General features: G+C 41.6%; 2 protein-coding genes across 3 annotated transcripts in view; one reads left to right on the forward strand and one right to left on the reverse strand.

Moving 5' to 3' along the window:
• ctnna1 (catenin (cadherin-associated protein), alpha 1) overlaps positions 1 to 22,358 on the reverse strand; it is a 62,571-nt gene that overhangs the window by 31,353 nt on the left and 8,860 nt on the right. For both annotated transcript variants that reach the window (XM_037459617.2, XM_037459616.2), the window contains exons 6-7: positions 20,495 to 20,764; positions 17,630 to 17,833 (exon numbers count right to left, since the gene is read on the reverse strand). In XM_037459617.2, the coding sequence (XP_037315514.1) occupies positions 17,630 to 17,833; positions 20,495 to 20,764 (474 nt within the window). The remainder of the gene's footprint in view (positions 1 to 17,629; positions 17,834 to 20,494; positions 20,765 to 22,358) is intronic.
• lrrtm2 (leucine rich repeat transmembrane neuronal 2) lies at positions 2,275 to 7,979 on the forward strand. Its single transcript, XM_037459618.2, has 2 exons — positions 2,275 to 3,002; positions 3,638 to 7,979. Exons 1-2 carry the CDS (start codon positions 2,999 to 3,001, stop codon positions 5,284 to 5,286), a joined length of 1,653 nt encoding a protein of 550 aa, XP_037315515.2. The 5' UTR covers positions 2,275 to 2,998; the 3' UTR covers positions 5,287 to 7,979.

The raw sequence follows: 22,358 nt of genomic DNA on the forward strand, positions 1-22,358 counted from the left end.
GGGTTATAAAACGGCCGATTTGCATCTATATCAGTGCTATAATTCATGGACACCACACCCATTTAATTGCTGTTGTTGCAAACTGCATTTAAATTGGAATTTGTATTCTTGCTGGGATCAAAAAAGCCAAATACTGTTCACGACTTCCTGTCACCAGATCTCTAAATGAAAATTGGAGAACACTTACACAATTCATTAGTTGGCTCACAACTGTAAACCTGCGATGTAGGCTCTACTTTATTAATAAGTAGGAGCGCAGATACATTTTATTATTCCAATAGATTCTTATTCCAGGTTTATCCTGGTGTTCTCTCATTAACCCACTGTTGTCAAGAAGATATTTGTATAGCTCAATATCACTGACACTTTCGTAATGTAATTAATTGGCCAACATTTGTTTGGATTGTCCAGCAGTCATTGAGATGGTCATCGGGAGATATTCATATTAGCACATTTATCTGAAAAAAATAAATCTCGAGTGGTGGCCGCTAATTGAGCAGAGTTCCTCTGAAAAAAAGTTAAACATAAGAGACCAGATTTAATCAGCCAAAACAATTAGTCTGTTAACTTCTAGTAGAAACCCTGGAAACACTACTGGTCTGTTCTTTGTTTATAAGTAAATAAGTAGCAGTAAAGCGGCTAATCACCACAAGCACTAATAATGTAAAGCAACTCTGAAAGTACATGTCTAATTGCTTCCCCACAGGAGCATCTTTCCTTGTACTCAACGCAAAGTGTGTGTGTTGATTACTATTTACTACACAGGGGCAACACTGTTGGTAGCAGTCAGATTAACATTATGCAGCAGTCAAAGAACCAACTACTGCCCCCCTGGTGAGAGTAGACCTACTCACTCCTATTATATATGAAAAGACGTATATAAAATGCTCAAATCAACTGCGACACAACACCATTGACCTGCCCCATCCCCCACTGCTCTTTGCCCATCGGGGGCAGCTTCTACGGTACTAATCCCCTGTGATTTTGTGCTGCTTGGATGCAGTGCTGTGGTTTAGTCCAGTCCGCTCCGCCCCCAGTCCCTCATTCCCATTTTATTCACGCCGAGCCTATATTTCATTTCCACGCCAGAGGGTTCTAAAGCAGTTCAGGTGCTTATTATGGAATCAGTTGGTCTGCAGCAGCTTTTAGGTTACTCAAGTGAGTCTCAATCCATGTCCTTTAGGAAAGATTTAGTATTTTACATTCCTTTCCCAGAATCACTGGATGGTGGAAGAATTCAATGGAAACAAAGTGATCAGAGGTCATGGGCGTTCTATGACAATTCAGCGCGTTGACTTCTATAAGCTACAAGGAATGAGAATGTGCTGGTCAACATGCTGGTCAAGGGACTTTGAAAAGCACAGTCGGAAGAATGGAAAATTAATAAATTAAATTTCTGAAGTAAAACTAGTAAATTCATTTTAAAGTTTCAAACTTGTAATAGCTAATCAAAGTAATGTATAAAACATGGAGGGGTCAAGCAACCCGTGGACGTCTTTCAGTGAAAAGATGCTTAAGTGGAAACGGGTGTGCCATGCTAAAGAGGTCAGTGCCCTGCACAGTCTTGTATCTCGTCTTTTTGTCTGCGTCTGATCCAGGTCATTTAAATTTACCCTCACACCTATTTCCACTTGCAATAAATTCAGGAAAAGTCTGCACTTCCATGCACTGAAGTACAGATCCCTAATTCTGTCCAAAACTCATGGCCTTTTAGCTAAACCACAAATGAAACAAATTTGCCAAAAATTGTTTAACAGCATTAGTTTTTGATATGGTTAACCTCATAAAGCAAGCATTTAGTCTAGTTTATTGCATGTTAAAAGCTAGCTTAATTTAGCTACAGAGCAGCTTGCCATAGGTTACCTGCAAGCACCATGCTGAGGATATATACATTCTGTTTGCTTTGCAATTGGTCTAATAGCATAGCGATTACCACACCTGTGGTTAGGTTTATGTTGTCTGGAGCCACAAGTTACCAACCACACAGAGTTTGGCGTATATTATACATTTCATGAGAGTCTCTGGCACACATTCGTACAAAACGCATACTGAGGCAAAGCAGATTTACAGCGGTGTTTAATTTCAACAGCAAGCTGCCGCAACACGTTCAAGATATCAATATTCTGATTGTGACGAGCCAGTGAGTATGCGGGGGGGGGGGGGTGGAGGACGACAGAGGTGCACGGGCAGTGCGTATGAGGTAGAGAGCAAGTGACTGTGCAAGAGAGTGAGAGGGTGTTTGCAAGTGTTTGAGAGAGCGAGAGAGAGAGAGAGCGAGAGAGAGAGAGCGAGAGAGAGAGAAACCGTAGTGATGATCGACGCCAGGCTGCCACCACTCTGTAGCAGTGAGTGGCTGCAACAAAAAAAGCACAGAATAACATCCCCGACTCCCTGCTCTGCTTTTTTTCTCTCTCCCTGCGTCTCAGCTAGCAGACGAGGGCTCCGCTCACAGCTCTGCAGAGGCTATGCCGAGACTGAGCCGGCACAGGGAGCAGGATCTCTGGCTGCCATCAACAAGTTAGGGTCGGGAGAGCGCTGCCATGAGAAGGGGAACGCTTGATCGTCAATTAAGCATCTGAGCTGACATCATTGCGGTGGAAGGGAAACAAAAGGGTAAAAAAAAGAAAAAGAAAAAAAGGAGAGGAGGAAGGAGGGGGGGGTTATGTTCATCGGAGTCGCTCTGGACGCAACTGATCAACTTGAAAAAAAAAGAATTATTAAGATATTTATTCAAGGTTCCCGAGGATGAAGGAAAAGATTCAACCCTTTCTCTGAGCTTGGATTTTAAGAAAGGACTCGCCGGAATAATATCTCGGGACATGGAATTTCATATTTTGTTTCAATTGGGTGGGCTCAGAATTGCTTTTCTCCCAAAGAGGCTGATTCCTTTTGTGCTTACTCAAAAGGATTTTTTTCCTTTGGATTTTTCTTCCCTCTGGTTGCTCCAAGAGTCTGCGGAAAAGGACAGTTGAATGCAGCCTCCGATGTGCACAAAAGAATGGGTAAGTTAGTCCCTTTATACGGTCGTCTGGACATGAATAGGGAATACAAGTAAGAGGGAGGCTAAGGACTAAAAGCTCTTCAGCCTCGTCTCTTTACGCAACTGCCCTGTGTTTTTCTTCTAGTAGGGAATATAAATTATTTCAAATAACACGTAATGTAACGTAATGCAGACCTCATAAGTGATGAAGATTTTTTTTAAGAAAAAAAAAAAAAAAAGAATTCGAAGGACATCTGCATACTCTGACAAAACGGGGGGAAAATTATGCGCAATAGATGACAAAGCAGCAGGAATTCATGTATTGGTGACTAATCGCAAAGCTTGAAATGTGACCAAAATAAGATGAATATAAATAGCAAGGATGTCCAAACAAAGTCCAGCTTATGTACGCAACCGATCATTGAATGCTAAACTAAGTGACATCTCTATTTAAAGCTGAGCCCAAAGAATTCAACGCTTAGGAGCAACCGTGAAAGTTGTCATTATAATAAAAAAAAATCTATATAGCGCTGTGCACGGTAGAGAAAGCGAGCACACAAGAAAAGCACAATCGTCACTATGAATTAGTAATAAGTGCTCTGCAGAAATAAGCTTTCGCGCCCCACAGTTCATTCTGTTATCTTTGAACCCACCCAGGTTTCCATTCAAGGTGGCCATTGGTGGGACCTGCACCAGCGGCTCTGTGTCTGAGTGTAATCAGCATGCTCCTAGTGTGCCTGCTGCCTCCTGCATCGTGCACGACCTGCCCGCAAAAATGCCGCTGTGAGGACCTGCAGTTCTACTGCGACACCCAGGGGCTTCAGGCGCCCCCGGATGCTGTAGACAAGGGGGCCCTGGGGTTGTCACTACGTCACAACACCATCACCGAGCTCAGCCCCGATCAGTTCTATGGCTTCAGCCAGCTCACCTGGCTCCATCTAGACCACAACCAGATCACAGCAGTGCAAGAGGACGCCTTTCAAGGGCTCTACAAGCTGAAGGACCTCAACCTGAGCTCCAATCGTATCACCAAGTTGCCCAACACAACCTTCATCCACCTCATCAACCTCCAGATACTCGACCTGTCCTTCAATCAGATGACCGCATTGGAACCAGAACTGTTTCACGGACTGCGAAAGCTCCAGATACTCCATCTCCGCTCCAATTTGCTCCGCACCACACCTGTTCGCGCGTTCTGGGACTGCCGCAGCCTGGAGTATTTGGGTCTGAGCAGCAACCGGCTGCGCAGCCTGGCCCGGAATGGATTTGCTGGGCTCATTAAGCTTAAAGAGCTCCACTTGGAGCATAATCAGCTGACCAAGATCAACTTGGCCCACTTCCCTCGCCTTGTTGCCCTCCAGTTTCTCTATCTGCAGTGGAATAAAATCAGCAACTTGACATGTGGCATGGAGTGGACCTGGACCACTTTAGAGAAGCTGGACCTCACTGGGAATGAAATCCGGGTCTTGACATCCGACGTGTTTCAAACGCTGCCAAATTTAAAGATTTTGCTGCTGGATAACAACAAACTAAGCAGTTTGTACCCACAAGTCATGGATATGTGGCAGTCACTGGGAACCATCGGGCTGTCCAGCAACTATTGGGAATGTACCAAAAGGATTTGCTCTCTGGCCACTTGGCTAAGCACCTTCAAGGGAAGGTGGGAACATTCCATTCTCTGCCACAGTCCAGAATACGCCCAAGGGGAGGAGATACTCGATGCAGTGTACGGATTCCAGCTTTGCCAGAATTTTTCAGCGCCGGTTGTTCAGACCACTAGCACAACCCCAGACGCTACCATCGCGGCAGAGACCACCAGCTCCTTGTTTGGAATTATGCAGCCGACCCCCACGGCGGACTATGCAGAGGATTTTGGGAGCTTTACCACAGTCACCACCACGACCACAACAACAACAACAACAACACGACGCACTGCTCAAGCAACCACCGCTACATTGGAAGAGACGGCCGTGACAGAGGACTCCTCCGCAATGGACAACACTGTAATGACTCAGAGGGTCATCATAGGAACTATGGCCCTTCTATTTTCATTCTTTTTCATAATTTTCGTTGTATATATCTCACGGAAGTGCTGCCCTCCCACCCTGCGCCGGATACGCCACTGTTCGGCTATTCAGAACCGCCGACAGATGAGGACCCAGCAGCGGCAGCCTATGGCAGATCTAGCTACGCAGGTACCCTATAACGAGTACGAGCCCAGCCACGAGGAAGGGGCGCTCGTGATCATCAACGGCTACGGGCAGTGCAAGTGTCAGCAACTGCCTTACAAAGAGTGTGAAGTATGAACTCTTATTTATTCCTAGAGCATATGGTTTGCCATTTGACCATTTCAGATGATACAGGGTTTGCTTTTTTTAATTTTGTTTTTCCAGTTTATGTAAAAAGCATAATTTGTACAAGTGAAATTTGACAAATGCGAACGAATGCTACAATGACAGAGGTCTGACCTGACAGTTTAGGGAGGTGGTAGAGGTCAAATTTATTTTTCTATGAATGCAAGGTTGTTCATATCAAGCAATGGGCAATCATTTTAAAACAAGAAAATTGAACTGTGAGATTTGTCTCCACATTTTATCATCTATTATTCTGCAGCACAGAAAATACAAAAGTCCTTCTGCCAATGGAATACCTTAAGTGGAGGAATGTGATTTATAGCTTATTTCTTTTTAAAGTATTTGAAATCATGTTTTTAACAGCACCACAGGCACTGTAAACCATGTACTCGATCACTGGGGCAAATTAGACCAATAATTAGAATGTCTTCATTTTAAGTTTGCGAAAAGGAGATCCCGATATTATATTTGGACTCTGCACATTTACAAATTCAGACACAAGTAAAATTACGCATGTCTATGATTTGCCACCAGATTAAAGGGTTCTCAGGATCTCTTGTTAAAAACAATACGGCCCACACCCGCCAAAAACAACAGCCAAGATTATTTTTGGTTAAATTTAGATATTTTCTAAAATTCGTGTGTAAATGCACCTACCAGAGTATTGATTGAATAGAGTGCCAGAATGCAGAATTTATATTCAATTATATTTATTGGAAAAATGACCCCTTTAATCAGACGTTGGCTAGTAAACCGTGTTTTGCAGCTTGTTGGCACTCCTGCCCACAACCACTAATACATTCTCGATCTATGGGACACAAAACATTTCTATGGTTGATATCCAATACACTTCGCAAAATATACCGATGTCTTCCTCATAATGGACATCCTCATTTGACCTTTAAATCTACGATTTGTAGATGATTCCGTACTCAAACCCCCCCCCCCCCCACCCCCACCAACTGCCACAAACACTGTGACCATAATATGAACAGCTTAACCTCGAAAGAACGTCTGCTGACTTGCTTTTATACGAGGATCAACATACAGACGTGCTAGTGTGAGGCGTGAGGGTAGCAAGTTAAAGGGTAATGACCGGCGCAAATGCCAGATAGGAGAGCATTCAATTTTGAAAATAAAACCATTCCCCAGTAGCCAAGGCTCTTTACTGCTTCCATGCTAATCAAGACTGACAGCTCAAGATTGAACCAATTAAGGCAAGGCAAAAATAATCTAATATTCTGTCCCCCACACCAGTGATCCGGCAACATTAAGCATGTTCAGCCACTCAAAGACAGTCATAGTGCAATCATCCATTGCACTACAAAAAAACATCATTGAACCTTTTACTTTAAGACATTCTTCTCGTTATGCATAGCAGGTTGTCATTTACTCCATTCAAAATGGGATTATTTTGAATAATGCATAATGTAACAGTTGCTTGATTCGCAGTCACAAGCGTCAAATTAAATTGCGGTCAATAGCCTGAAAGCAAATGGAGATCCAGTGATAAGCAAACAGCAAGCCAGGGTCAGTACACATTGGTATGCAAAGGAGAGGACGTGCATTAGCATCAGACCAAAGCTGCTGCCGCAGCTCCGCACATCTCTGTGTTCAGTTTGGTGGTGGGGGGCAGGGTGAAAGGGAGGAATTGATGGAACGATGGAGAGGGGCAACGTCTTGGATTATTAGCGAAGGTGGCTAAGAATGAAACGACACATAGTGACTGAAAGCACCAGGGGCACGAAAGGTAAACCGATCACACAGCAACAGCTACTTCAACCACCAAATGTTCCAGCAGGAGAACAAGAATACAACCCACCAAGTTTCTAAAATAAAAAAAAACTAAAAGAAAATGGGGCCTTTCCTTGATTGCTGTTCCCAGGAAATTACAATTTGTATTTTTTTTATGAACATTTCAAATCTTTGGAAGTGTTTGACCAAATCAGTGCTTACGACAGCTAGATTCTTCTGATAGCAGAGCAGCAGGAAACGAGTCATCCGGCTCGGAGCGGCGAGGCTCCGCTCGTAGGCGGCTGCTCCCGCGAGGTAGCAGCGAGGTGCCATTTGTGGCTTTGTCTGTGAAAATTTGGTTTCAACGTTCTAAATGAATGCTTGGGTCAATGTCTTTGTGCACAGGATCATAAAGCACCTACAAACAAGAAAAAGTACTGGTGTAACCAAAAAATGTTACACTCCACATTTGAGTACAATGGAAAACATTGCATACTCCGATAGTAGTGATTTCCAGTCACACTACTCCACTTTGTTTCCAGTTTTGTTTTCTTCCAGCTTAGCACTGCTTTTACTACTGCCTTTCTAATCTGTCTTGCATGTTCAGAAGTCAATTGAGTTACATATTTAATGTCATTCAGCAAACGTCATGAACGGACCTCTTTTGATAACACCAAGAATAGGGATGTATGTGGGATTCCTCTAAAGTTCTGTAAATCAGTACTAAGTTACTGAAAGTTCACAAGATTTGTAGAAATATGCATCCCTTTGCACTCTGGCTCTTTGTAAACTGTTTTTGTTTCCTCTTGTCACCCTCGAGCCCTGGTCCCTACCCTGCTTAAAAAAAAAAGAAAAAAAAAAAAAACACAAGTGAACCAATTCCCTCTATTACCCAACCTCTTTGTGCAAAATGAATGCTTTTTCTCTTTCCATTTTTCTTTTGTATTGTAATATGTACAATTTCATATCTGTATAGTGGATAAGATGTGCCAAACTGAAAAAAGAAAAAAACATTTGCCCCTCAAAACATATATTTTTTAAATAAAATGGTTATAATTTAAAGAATGTCTAATTGGTGGATACTCACAACTTGGTATGGTCTTTGATTACAGTATAGTACTTACAACAGTAATTGTAGGGAGAACGTCACCTGCAGACCTTCCCTCAATGCAGCGCGACATAATGACCAGATCACATGCTAGATGATGTATATTGTCAATTAACTTAAGATCTATTTTAGCACTCCTTCAATAGTTTAATTTGTCATGCAATGAAAAAGGAGTATTCACCCTTCAGATAAAATCTATTATGAATTCAGGGGGTACATTGACTTAATGCAGAGAACATATCCATTTGACATCTTTGATATATCCTTCAAACACATGTTGGCCATTTGCGTTTTGGATCAGACTTTGGCGATGGTGAGGAGGTTTAATATTTTCCTAGATCTATATCACACCGGTGTTGAACTAACTCTATGAGAACATGGACATTTGATGAAGATCAAAAATAATCTGTTGAATCTGAAGTGTGACTTGACTTGTTTCTAGTGGAGCAGCATGTCCTGCCAAGCCTTGATCAGCACGAGCAAATTTTAAATCCTTAATTACAAATGTTTTCAGTCTCTTCTCCATGGCTAAAACCTTAAATTTGTAATTTTTCCACGCTTTATTCAAAATCTTGAACAAAAATTAAAAAAAAAAAAAGACTTTCATGTTGCCATATTTTCTAATTGCACAGCAATCCTGTCAAATGTTTATGATCAGACTTGTGGCTGAAAATAAAATCCCCAAAAAATAGATAAGTCTCCACTTAAGACTTTAGGAAGGCAGATGAGTCAGATGCAAGTTTTATTTACGCTATATCAAGCAGCTTGATATTTCTAAAAAATGCAAACACGGGAATATAGGAGGACATGGCTAATAATTCCATCTGCTCTCTTCTGATGAGGCCGACAGATCGCAGGCTTCAGTAATTACCTGCAGTGCTAAAACTGAAGTCTGACGACATGGCATTGGTACTCCGTAGGGATATATATATATATATGAAAAATAAGCATATATATATATGGCTAGAACTGAACAGTTTAAAAATTGTTTGAAAATTGATAAAGTTAATATTTAAAGTACATGTACCACTAAAAAACCCAATGTTATGGGTGAGCGAGCTGACCGTACCAAGATGGCCGCCATGTGCGAACATTCTGTTCTCCGGGAGAGAGATTTAGTCTGCAGGGTTGAAGGCTTCACATGCTCTGTATGAGATATCCAATGAATCTACAAAATGCTTAGGACGCACATATTGATCTGGATTCGCATCAGCAATACTCCCCTAATAATTTAATTGCTTATCTTTTAAATGAGCTAACTTTTAAATTCAGTGCTTATGGACACAGCTCTCAAGACGTGGGCTGAGACAACAGCATGAAGGGCAACAGAAATACTAGAGGTATTGTTACTATTACAATGAGACCTTTTGGGGGAGTGTACCCCAATAAAAAGGTGTTAAATAGATTCAAACAGAACCACCTATTTCATCAACAGATATTTGAACAATGAGAATAAAATCCACTATACTGGATGGCAGAGTACAAAACGGAAGGCTACTCTGATTTGAATAAGGGGGGGGGGGGGGGAGGCTAAAAGTTGCAACATTGGGGCTTTAAAGAAACAAAATTTTCCATTTCAGTTTCTTAGTCGTCGCATACTCTTAGGAAGTTTTTTAATTGTGTTTTTTCTTCGGACATGCAGGGGTGAAGAAGGGTAAACAGGGAAAATTACCTATCCTCCTTTTGAATGTCAAAATCAAAAGCTCATTTTGAAACATTTCACCATGAATTTGATGCTTCAGTCGTGAGTTGAATTGAGCTCCTCAACCAAATAGTTACTTTAGGGTGACCTGCTGTGTTCTGAATATCTCAATAAAAAATACTGGACTTTCCTCTTCATCTTTTTGTAGAAGAGCCTCTCAGCCATGTTTTGCTTTCGGTATAAAAAGGAATCATTCCTTGCTTCAAGGGTAGGAAATACGACAGAATAATCTAAATTGGGTTTGGTTCTTCAGTCTGGAAGACTTGTAGCATTTATTCACCATCAAAGACTGGAATTAACATGCCCTCCTGGGGTCTCCTTCAGGCGCTGCAGGTCAAATACATGCAGGTCAGGTGAACTGGAGACACACACTTCCCCTCGGCATGAACACGTTTGTGAAGTGGGGAAGTGTCCACAGTGTACACTGCATCTCTGAACGAGTGCCTTGACAGGACGTCGGCCCCTGAACAGGATGAAAGTTACGGCAGGTTGCAGTGATTCACTTTATTCGTTTTACATGGGTTGATTTTATTGTTAAACCAATAAGTAAAACAATTGCCATGCTTTGTCATTTAGTTCACCATATAATTCACTTTAGAGATTCGCTGCGTTCACACCAACACATTTGCCTGCCATTTTTTCCCCCTTTCATTCGCGCCTGAAAGGGGCGTGGCTTATTATTAGTTATTGTTTCCGCTATCCACAATAGAAATGACCATTATTTTGTGCTCTGTTGTGTTGGGGTTTATGACGTCATCCATCGCCGCACACGGCTTTAACATCACCGACTCCTCCAGGAAGTGCGTGTGGATGACCGAGCAGCCGGTTTGATGACCTGTCGTGTCTGCTCGGTGCCAGCGACTCTCGGTTAGAGACCAACTAACTTACAGCCGTTCAGTCTCAACTGCCTGTGTGTCTCCGGTGAGCAGTGGTTTCACTGTGTATTTACGCTGCGACAGGACGGCGGCGATGACGAGCGGAACATCTCAGCGCTGATTGGCTTTCGCGACATTGAAATATTTCAACTTTAGGCGAAAGAGAGATTCATTGGTCTCGCTCCTTTCGCTTCAAACGCACCGCATCTTTCACGCCATTCGCGCTGCCCGTTTAAAATTTGCCTCATTCCAGACGCGTCGGCATAGACTTCGCATGGAATCTACTCACGCAAATACTTCGCTTCTGGTGCGAACGCAACATTAGATACATTGATGCTTATTCAGAGACGTCCATCACAGCTCGATTCACTTCAATTCAGTCTACATGACTGCTGATGGCATTATCTGACCAAGAGTCACTATGTAATATTATTCAGCCAAAAAGAAAAAAAAAAGTAGCTAGCAGCAATAGCCCCAACAGTAAGTAAATGTAGGGAGAATGTCACCTGCAGGTCATGCTAAGCGCTCTGAGAAAACTCATTGTAGAGCATTTGATTCATTGTTGTGAAAATAAGTTTAAAAATCAAAACTAGTATAGCTGTAAACTAAAACTATTTGTACAGCCTTACGGCTACTGAAAGGCTGAATATTCTGCAATTTCATGCCCAAATGCAAATGAATGTAAAAGATTGGGCAATACGTTCTATGCCTCGTGTCAACAGGGTTTATTGTGCTGTTGACATTTATTGGGTCATAAATACATTCTTGGACCTCTGATTCACCCTTCTAGCTCGATTACATTACACAATTTCAATTCAGAATAAAGTTTGTCCTTTGAACCAGCAAAAGTTGGTAAGTAATAAGTCAACGTATACCGTTTTAACCCATGTAAGATTTCCTTACGGTATGAATCTGTCCCGTATCGTCGTACCGGTGTTAAGCCGCTACAACTGCCGATGCGCTTACACCTAATCTCTGAGCACGCAGCAGCCGGAGCTACTTGTCTTACGTGTATTGAGTTTATGTCGCGGTTATGAAAATTCTTAACCCTCAACAAATGCTCTTTAACTGGGTAAAAGCCCACAACACGACATGACAAATGGACAAACTATTTGTAACATTAATAATTGTTGTATTGCAAAGTTTGTCGAGCCACTGTTATTCCTCTGGTGGCAACACTAGCAGCCACAACAACTAAGCAACCCGTTGGCCAGTTGCGCGCAAGTGCGGCGGCGAGTGGTTAATAGAGATTCAGGTGGCCGGCAATTATTTTTGTTGTCAATGAATGAATTAATGTGTGAGAAAAAAAAGAAAAAAAAATACCGAAATAGTCACAATCTTAAAAAAAAAAAACATAATACAGCAATATGGAGGTTTTTGCCCATACGTCATGGATTAATGTTAATAGATGATCACAGAAAGAGTTGTCATATCAGTTTTGACATTTAAAAAAAATATATATTTAGGATACGGTCTCGGATGACTCCATGGACATTCATTTTAATTGCTTGTCATTTTCGCATTTCATAAAATATCGTGAAATAAAGTGAAACGATGTAGTAAAACCTGCGAAAGGATAATTAAAGGGTTTCTAAAATACTCCTCACATCTTAGGAGTAATTAAAGTCCAATCCATGCGAGATGAACGAGACGGCAGCAACAGATCTGCAGTGTGCGCACAAAAGGGATACGCAGGGTAATAAGTTCTCCCAGGGGACCAAACAGAGCATTTTAGGATGGTAGGAAAATTGTATAGTTAAGATTAGTGCTGCAGCAATAAAAGGGTGACAAAATATCCAGACATGTGCACAAATTGATTGTAAAGAAATGCACATGCATTCATTTGTTCAAGGAAAGGTTGCCATAATTGCAAATAAAACTTTCCATTGGCAAAAGCTTATGAGAACAGCGAGCCGGTTTTGCAAGTTAATTGACAAATAATTCACAAGACTGAAAGAGGGAAATCTAGATTTCTGTTGTAGGATCACCAAGTACCCACAGAACCTTGTTTAAGGGCATGCTGTGGGGGAATCTTCTCTGCCCGACAGCAAAGCCAATCAAACGCTTGGAATTCAAAAGATCAAGGGGCTAGGCCTGGGAAACGTTGCCTGAAAGGCGGTTACTGACACTAGTGTTTTATGGAGGCTATAAATATATGAAAAGCCTGAGGGACACTAAATCTTTTTTTCTTGTCGCATTTTGTCGCGCGTAGTACGCTTTAATTATGCATTTAGATGAGATTACAACTTTCATGTTGCTCTTGAACCGTCCATCAAAAGAATAGGGTTAAAAAAATGTTATCTGAACATCCTGCCATCGTCATACATTAGATTCCTAACCCTGAATGGAAAACACACAAATGGTTTCGTATTTATAGATAATAGCGTGATCAGGTAGGGTAGATGGTCAAAGATCATCCCAAACCTAAAAATGTGGTAAAGATGAGCGCCAGCCACCAAAGAAAAGGGCAAAAGCAAAAGAGTGACACTGTGGATGCCCAAGGCCAAAAGAGCGATGAGTCGAGGAATGACAGGAGCTGTCTGAAGGGAACGGAATTCAAGACGGGAGGGAAAATATTGAAAACCAGATTCAGAAAGAAAAATATTTGGGTGCTCAGAGTTAGAGGACTACATTAAGCCGCACGGACAGAGGGCTGGTGAGGGGGAAACGTACCGGTCCTGCTGCCAGGCCTCTTCAAAGCTCACCAACCGATGTTGTATGACTTCAAGTCGAAGGAATTCAAATGTCAGTCGCTCTATATGTCAAAGCAACCCAGAATCACTGGTTTGCGTGACACAAAACCCTGGCAGATGCTGGGAACTAAAGATGCATTATTAATAAAAAAGTGGCAGAAATGGTTACACTGTGCTAAATGTCATGTGCCATGGCCATATAGAATAATTGAGGCAACTTTATGCAGCAGTGCTGGGGCTTCACAAATGTTTTCATTACAAATGGACACAATCACAACCCTTCAGCAGTCAACACAATGAAGTGCAATTCTTGGCCATCTGCCATGTGACTTTTGGCCAACTCTTCATAGTTTTTTTTAATTAAAAATGAATCAGTGCAGTGTTTTGATTTAATCGCGGTTCGCTAAAGGCTCACGTGGATTGATATTTATTTTGTGAAGAACCAAAAGGTTGACTGTCAAAATTTAAAGGGGTTAAAATGTCTCCTGAATGTCCGTGAGAAAAGTGCTTAATAATTCAAATAAAAGGTAACATTTTTAAATCCAAATCAGAAAACGAAGCCTTCCCTTGGATGGCTGTTTAACATTCCAAATAAGTGTTGAATTGGATACTATTTAGGAAGGGCGGTGAATACAACATTTAGTTGAAGGGCCTGAAGAAGCAGAAGAGATGGGAGGGAGAAAGAATAAGTTGGGAGCACATCCAACCACCTCAGCTGTGAGAGTCAACCCATATGCTGCAACGCCAACATACGGTTTAATGCCCCCTCGATAACTGCTAGAATAGAAGCGGACTAAACTGGCCACCAAAATACATACAGCCCCAATGCCATCAGTATGTATGTAGCGCGTAAAACAAAAGGATAAAATTGATGATTAAACATATTTACACATTTTATTATGGATTTGTTGTGTCTTTAGATTATTATTACCCCACTCAATGAGTTGGAGACAAGTGCAGAGCAAAAAAAGGAGGTAGAGGAAAGGGCAGCGGTAGTTGTGAATAGCATGGCACAGGCACAGAGTGTCATTTGCAATTGTTTCAATCAATTAGGAAAATAGTTGCAGTCCTATATGCATGAATTATATATTCCATTGCACCTCGAAAGCTCTGCTTCACAATGCAAGCTTTGATTGATGTGCCAGGTTTAATCCCAGATAGTGTGTGTGGCCTTTTTAGGGCCCCGTCGATACAAGTCTGCCTCAGTTCAAAGGCTACACCCGGCAATTAAATGCACATATGTGCAGACATATGCTTCTGGTTGGTCTTCCATATTGTCAAATGGGTGGCCATATTCCTGTCATGTCTACCCGCCATCACTACGGTGACGCAATGTGCTCCTACGTTTTCAAGTCAAACGCCGGCTACCCGTGAGACCAGTCAAGGAGAAAACTCGTTTTGATCGAGAGATGCTGCTTGAAAGGCCCGAACCTCAAGATAAACTGGCAGTGATCTGGATGAGCAAGGAGAACAAAACATGGCTGGGGCGACAGAGCATGGGCAGCAGAAGTAGAAGCTGAAGAATTCGTTAAAACTAAAAAAAATAGTGGAAAGATTTTAATGACATTCCATTGCAAATTTGGCCAAGCTCCAAAAAGATTACTTTGGGTGCACTTTTGCCTGCTTATAAAGCAGGCAGCCTTGGGACATTGCCCAATTCTCTCCTATAATAACCCAGTCCAGGCAGCAGATCCCAAGTTAACCCATTTAGAACATAACCTAATGACCCACAAAACACAGTATGTAGAGGGGGGTGAGAGGACCGCGGCGTACGGCAAAAAAACTCTTCCATGATGTTGGGGGAACGTATCAAGAGAGACGAGCACATGTAGTTGTGAGAGAATGCGGTCATTAGTCAAGCTAAAACATTTTTCATGAAAACGAAAAAGTAAAATGGAAAGAATACTTTCTTTCCTCTGCAGGCCGTGGCCAAAAGGTTGGGGACCACTGACACGGGATATTCTGGAGTAGTTAAACAAAGCCTTTTTGAAACTGAAAAACTTCGGGCAAGATATTTCATGTGTGAGAAGTTCTAGAAGACAGTCCAAACAATCAAATGTCGTTTAGTTCTGGGAATTCGTGGGACAATGTATTGAACCAACTGAACTAGAAATCCAGAGCTTTTGGTTTCAAAGTGGTTGGTGTACGCATTAGTATGAACAGGAGACTGCAATTAAATAAAATCACGAAACCAAACACCTTCTCTTGCTGATATTCTATTGTTACCAACCGCTCTTCTGTCAGAAGCAACCCTGCATGCATGGGCCACAAGTTTGAGATGTGCTATACACAATTCATATATAGACAATATATTCAGATGCGTCCAAGATCCTCTGATTACATGATAAAAATTAACTTTGTATATTATGTATACAACACTGAAGGCTGGAATTTGTAAAACAACAGATTATAATATAGTTGTGTCTAAACTATATAAACTAATATAAAATTTGCTTTTAACATGATCTTTTACTGCACAATGCAAACAATTACGTCCGTCAGCTAGTCTACAGGACTTATTTGCTTTTGCTTTGTCCAAAAAGTATTTCATGTTATTTGATAGTGTATTAGCTGAGCAGCTAATACACTGACACTATTCATTTGAGCCACAATAGTGTAGAATTTAAAAATGTAAAAATACAACAGACCATTGGTCTGACCCCACTTAAATCTAGTCACTTAATGCGAATTGGAAAGCTATATGATCTAAAAAATACATTTAAAAAATCTACGTGTGAATGTGTCCGACAATCACTTACGACTAATTGGAATACAAGGAAATTTGACACATTCTGGCTAAAGGATGAAGAGGTGTAAATGGCTTAATTTCTCTCCAAGGCACAAACACCATGTTTCAGCATCCCCGTAGGGTTGCTATGTGAGTGACAGCAGTATTTGAGGCGTTTTCCCCTTCCTTCTAAACTTGAAAGGGCAGAACCTGATTTGCATGTGAACAAGCCATATGGCAAAACATACCGTGGTCTGGCCAACTGAGACCCATATCTGTGTTTGACTATATGAAAGTGCTGGAAAGCTCAACTCGATTGTATCTGGATGAAACACTCTTGAAACGACTAAGTTAATTGGGGCCTCTGACTTGCAGCCGCCCAACACGTGGCGGCTGAAAATTCAACTGGATTAAACAAACAATAGTTCATCAAAATCACCCCTTCCCGAGGTCAAAAATAAACAAAGACATGTCACGCATACTGCCAGCAACAAAGCCTGGATACGGGATCCAGGATTTCAGGGCCTTGCCTACATGGCAAACCTTTTAGAATGAGCAAAAACCTAACCCCTAAGCGGTCACCTAGGATATGAGAATATTAGAAAGTGTGTGGCAATAACCACATTTCTGTAATTGTGAAAAATAAATTGGGTCAATGCTATTCTTGTTATCTTAAAAATTAAAGCTTTTTTATAAACCACATCCTAACATCTATGCAGTGTGCACTGAATCCAGAGCAATTTGCCGGAGGTGAAAAACTGTCCCACGCACAGTAGTGTCTCAGAAAGGAACGCACACACAAAATGAGGACTTAACTCTTTTAACACACCAGTGACTTTTGGCTTTCTTACTTTACTATGGTTTTATTACTTTCGTACTGGCCATTTTATAATACAACGACCAGAAAAGGTTTATTTTACTGTTCTATGTAAAACCACAAAGATAAAGAGTACCAGGAGACACTGTTTGCAGTCTTGTTCATTGACTTGTCTTTGAGGAAGTGGCGGTTTTAATTGATATAAAGTGGGGAGGATGGTGCTTTTATGGAGAAGGATTTTCACTTGTCTGGTAAGTAAGTTGCTGGAAGTGTTGCTGCAAACACTGGTAATAGCAACTGTAAAGAATACGATGACCCTTGATAGTAATTTTCTTTAGGAAATAAAGCAAATTAAGTGGACGCAAAACAGATTAAAAAATTTCAATTGTAAAACTGATTCCCTTCATTTAAAAATGGTATTAAGTTCAACATGGAGGAAACTCTTAGTAGTGCTTCTACGTTTATTTGGGAATAAATTAAGACCGCATTAATGTATTTTTTAAACTCAAGTGTCTTTTGACGTTACATCTATCCAGTTGTGCATCAAAGGGGAGAGTTAATTGAAGAGAGCTGTTGCATTGAACATGCACAGCGGGTGTGGTGGCGGGAGGTAGGAAATGGAAAGGTGAAACACTTACGTTGCCCATGTACTCAGACAGCAGGTCCTGGAGAGCCTGGCGCACGGAATTGCATTCGGCCACTATGCGCTCCCTGCGGTCATCTCTTGTGCAAGAAGAGTCGGCCATGAGGGCAGCGCCGCTGATGATGCTCTCAAGGCGCTCCTCCAGGGAGGGACGGAAGCGCTCCTCACTGAACGCCAGGGGGTCCACGATGATTTGTTTCTGAAACAAAAAGATTCAGGGAAATTACACGGGGGCAAAAGAAAATGCTAAGAGATCAAAAGGAGCTCTCCTACGGCTCCGAAGAAACAATTCCGACAGGCAGGCTGAGGAGGTGGCAGGAAGTGCAGACAGATGTGCAGCAGATATAGCAATGAATGTGTAATCATATCCATATGCATTCATTTTTGTGAAATTCTGACTTTACAGCCGTTGCTGCCTTTCTTTAGAGTGGCAAAGTATTGTGGTACACCGCTGCCCTCGCTTTTGTACCAGCAGGATGCGAGAACACTTAAGTCTGATTTCACAGGCGCAAGCCTGCTGAGAGAGGCAACTAGTTGACATGCTGGAGAGGCAGCACCGAGGGTTAAGGTATCACTATGGCGCTTGTGGCGGCTAAAAGGAAGAAAGCCTGTGAAGGACGAACTCTGAGCTTCCACGGATGCCATGTTGCTACAAATATAAAACTATTTATCGGTTAAAAATATGCCGTGTTAGGCAGCCCGCCCTCTATCAAAGCAACCGGCAGCCCCCCTCCACTCCGTCTCATCTGACCCTCGGCTGCCTGTCATATCACCATGGCAACAGGCGCACAGAAAGACATGGAAAAAGAGATTGGGGTGCTTTTCTTACTCATTTGCTTTGCTGTTAAAATTAGTCTGGAAAAGGCCTGCATATACAAGTATTTTGGGGGAAAAACTTTGGACCGACTGCTTGGCTACCTGGGAAAGAATGGAGCAACAATGCGGAGAGACTGCATCTTTGACACATGTTTTATGTTGACTGATCATTTGACGTGCCAGCTGTTGGAGAGTAATATTTTTATAATTTATGTGTCAAATAAATGACAATAATCCCCTCAGCCCAAATGGTCAGCTATTAGCCCATTACTGAATACAGAAACACATACGCCGTGTACACAAACTCACTTCCTCAATCCATTAGGATACAATTACACTAAAAAAGGGAAGCTGCAATGGCATGCTTTTATAAACTCTGTGGCGAGTATAGAAAATGAATGTTCACTCAATGAAAGGCTGCTTCAAGCAGAATGCCTAAATACCACATTTACAACTTAAAAAAAGAAGCTTAGCTTGAATACATTTTTTATTAGTCTTGCTAAGCGCAAAACGGAGGAGTATTTTTTCTGAGGTAACGAGGAAAAACCTATTGGAATGTGAATTAAAACTGCTAATTTAAATTATCCGCATGTGGTTTTGGAACATTGATGTGCTCACTTCAGGAGAAGCATTGCCTGGAGAGTGAAAGTCACATCGATCAATAACACAGGATTTTCACATATAAATTAACAATACGTGTGTGTAAATTGCTAGAGATCTCATATTTAAGTACTTGGAACGACATGGAAAAAAAACATGTTTAAAATGCATAGAAAAAGGTTTTTTTCTTCTTTTTTTTTTTTTTAAATGCAGGAGTATTTAAACAGCGTGTCATTTGACCACAGGCATGTAAAATACAAGTGTGCATATTGCATCAATTCTGTGGGTAAACAACAGGATGAAAACATCAACTTACACACTGCTACTTGCTAAATGGCTAAAAGCTTATCACTACCAAATGTGTGATTTTCCTGCTAAAAGAGCACAAAGGAAGCATGTACTTTGAGTTCACGCATCCAAATTTCATTCGTCATTGTGGATCTGAATGCAGTCAGAATATCAACAAACTTCCTGTGAATGAAAAGGTGCTCTGTAAGTCTGACTGATGTCAGATGCAGCGAGAAATGAAATAAATAAAAGTTAATCATATTTGCATTTATCACTCCAGGCAGCATTTAGATGATTAGCTCGATGTTTTATCCAGCTGTTATCTCAATGTTGTTTCACGTCAATATTATGATGACTGGTATGTCATACGTTTCATATACCTTTTTAGTCTTTCATTGTTAATAAAATGTACACATTGAATATATATGAACCCCTTTAAAGTGTAAGGCTGAGGTCGAATGCAGTTTTAACTCTGGCAGTTTTAACTCTGGCGCAATGTGTGGATTTTAAGAATATGGCAGATGGAGATTTTTATCATAAATATATGAGGGACAAGAAGGCAACAATGAAAGTGTGTTTAATACATTAACACTTCTCCTGACTAAATAAATGTCAAAATGAAGGGAGCCTTGTTTGCATCTTAATTGCCATAAAGTGCTCTACATGCGCTCACATCCTTCCCAAAAAACATTTATGAAATAAGGTTCCATTTCAGTTTGCCATCCATTTTTAATAATGATGGCGAAAAAAAAGACCTCAGCTTTGGTCCTCCTGAGCAGCCTCACGGTAGAGCAGAGTGTCTACTAGCAGAGGAATAGTCAAATGATTTACAACATCTGTGCAAATCTCCTTCATTTGACATAGAAGCAATGCCCGGGAACAAAGTAGTGGTGACTCAAGAACATATTTTAAGTACCCCACAGCCTATTTCCACCTCAACCCGGTCAAGGGTTTGTCATTGTATGATGCAGCCAACTACAAACTACAAACTGAAACTCCCTGAACACACCTGCATTCATCCGTTAATAGTATTGGAACTGAGCCGTACTGTTGTATTAATCAAAACGTAAACATTGTTTTACAACTGATGCCTGGATGTCCACTTTAATTCGAAGAAAGAAAAACCAGAAAAACTCAAGCAAGGCGTTGGACTTACATCAAAGTTGTTGAGGGCGTAGGCAAGTTCTCCACCACCTGCTGGATGAGCGAGTGCAGAGTCCTCTGAGGCGGTGGCCTGAGCAGCGTTGGAGATGCCGGAGACGGCATGCTGCAGCTGCTTGTAGATCAGGTCGCGGTTAGCCTTATAGGCCGCCACGTCAGGGTGCTGGAGGCAGGCGCGTGATGCCGTGTACAGCATGGGGATGTTCCTCTGCAGCACGCCACGAGCAGCCGCCATTTGGTCCTTGTGGTGGACGTCCTTCAGCTCCTGGCAGTGGAATGAGTTTAAAAAGCAGAAAGAATGTAAAAGATAGACCAGGGGTTAACTGGAGGACAGAGTACATGCAAGGGGCTGGCCGGTAATGTACTTTGGAGTCACACTGGGCCTGAGATGCCCTTATGGAGACACTAAGTGTGACAGTTTGCTCTGGATGACCCAGATTTATTTATGTTGCCCGCGGTAAGTCAACACAGTCATAATCAGGCCATTATAATATGGCGTTGCAAATTAATGCATTGCTGATCAGACCCCAGCATTATCGTGCATGAAAGAGGCTAAGAGAGATCACTGACATTGATAGACTTTAGGCATTTTAAATGCATTTTAAAAAGCTTTCATACACATAAAAACTAGGGGTGTCAAATGATTAAAAATTTTAATCAAATTAATCAGAATTTTCAGTGGATTAATCATGATTAATCACACCTGAATCCTAACCATTTTTTCTTTCTGAAATGCATACTAAAGATAAATAACAGGACACAGATACATAATTATCATTATTATTATCATAATTATTATTTTTTACATAAATATATGTTATTGATATTTGATTTTTTAATTCATTCCAGAAAATAATCAAATCAATGTTATTTGATAAGTTACAGACTGATTTCCCTGCATGGCTCTAGAAGGGTCTCGAGCCTCTGCAGTTTATCCCACTCTGCTGCGAGTTTGTGCTCCTGCGATGACCAGACATGACCAGACATGTCAACCCTCCCGATGTTTCAAAGCCCCCCCCGAAAATCTCCCGGACCGACCTTTCTCCCGATTTCCACCCGAACAACAATATTGCTGCACCACCCGTCACTGGGCGCGCCGTTTCAGACCGAACAATAATAAAGGTTACACCTTGAAGTCGAGCGCGGCGATTAGAACGACTGGCGCTGCAAAGAAATCCGCTACCACCCCCATTTCAGTGTGAAATATTCCCATACCTGGGAGGATTTAGATCGCATTGGTTTCTCTTCCTCCGCATGTTTCAGAACAGCGCTGCTCTTGCTCTGCTGGGCGGAGCTTTTCTTCTTCTCTGTTCTGATGCGCGAGAACGGGGGGGGGGGGGGAGCGGGTCTCTGGCGCAAACAACTTGCTGAACCTGACGGCCTGACATATGCCTGCAGGTGGCAGTAATGTGTTGTATAGGATGAAGTGCATTCCCTAGAAGAAGAGGTTCTTTCCGGACCTGAATAATTTGTCACACTGCGCATGCGTGAAATGCGTCAAAAAAATTGACGTAATTAACAACAAACAGCTAATTAACGCCGTTAACGCGCTATTTTTGACAGCCCTAATAAAAACACAAACACTACCAGCAGCTTTTATTCTCTCTTGCTTTAGTCACTTTAAAAAAAAAAAAAAAAGTCTGTCCCATTAATATCTAGAATTTCCCTTTGTTTAATTGACGGCAAAATATTCTTGACCAAAGTGCAATGCAAAGCAAAGGGTATTTTATCAAAAGATAAGTGTTCATTCTGGCTGTGGTCTCAGGCGGGGATTTTGCAGATAATATTCTCAGATACTATTTTATTGAAGCATGAAAGCAGTATGCACTTCTTGGAACCAAACAGAATCGACTTGGTAG

Source organism: Pungitius pungitius, chromosome 2 (assembly GCF_949316345.1).
Source record: "Pungitius pungitius chromosome 2, fPunPun2.1, whole genome shotgun sequence".
Taxonomy (NCBI): domain Eukaryota; kingdom Metazoa; phylum Chordata; class Actinopteri; order Perciformes; family Gasterosteidae; genus Pungitius; species Pungitius pungitius.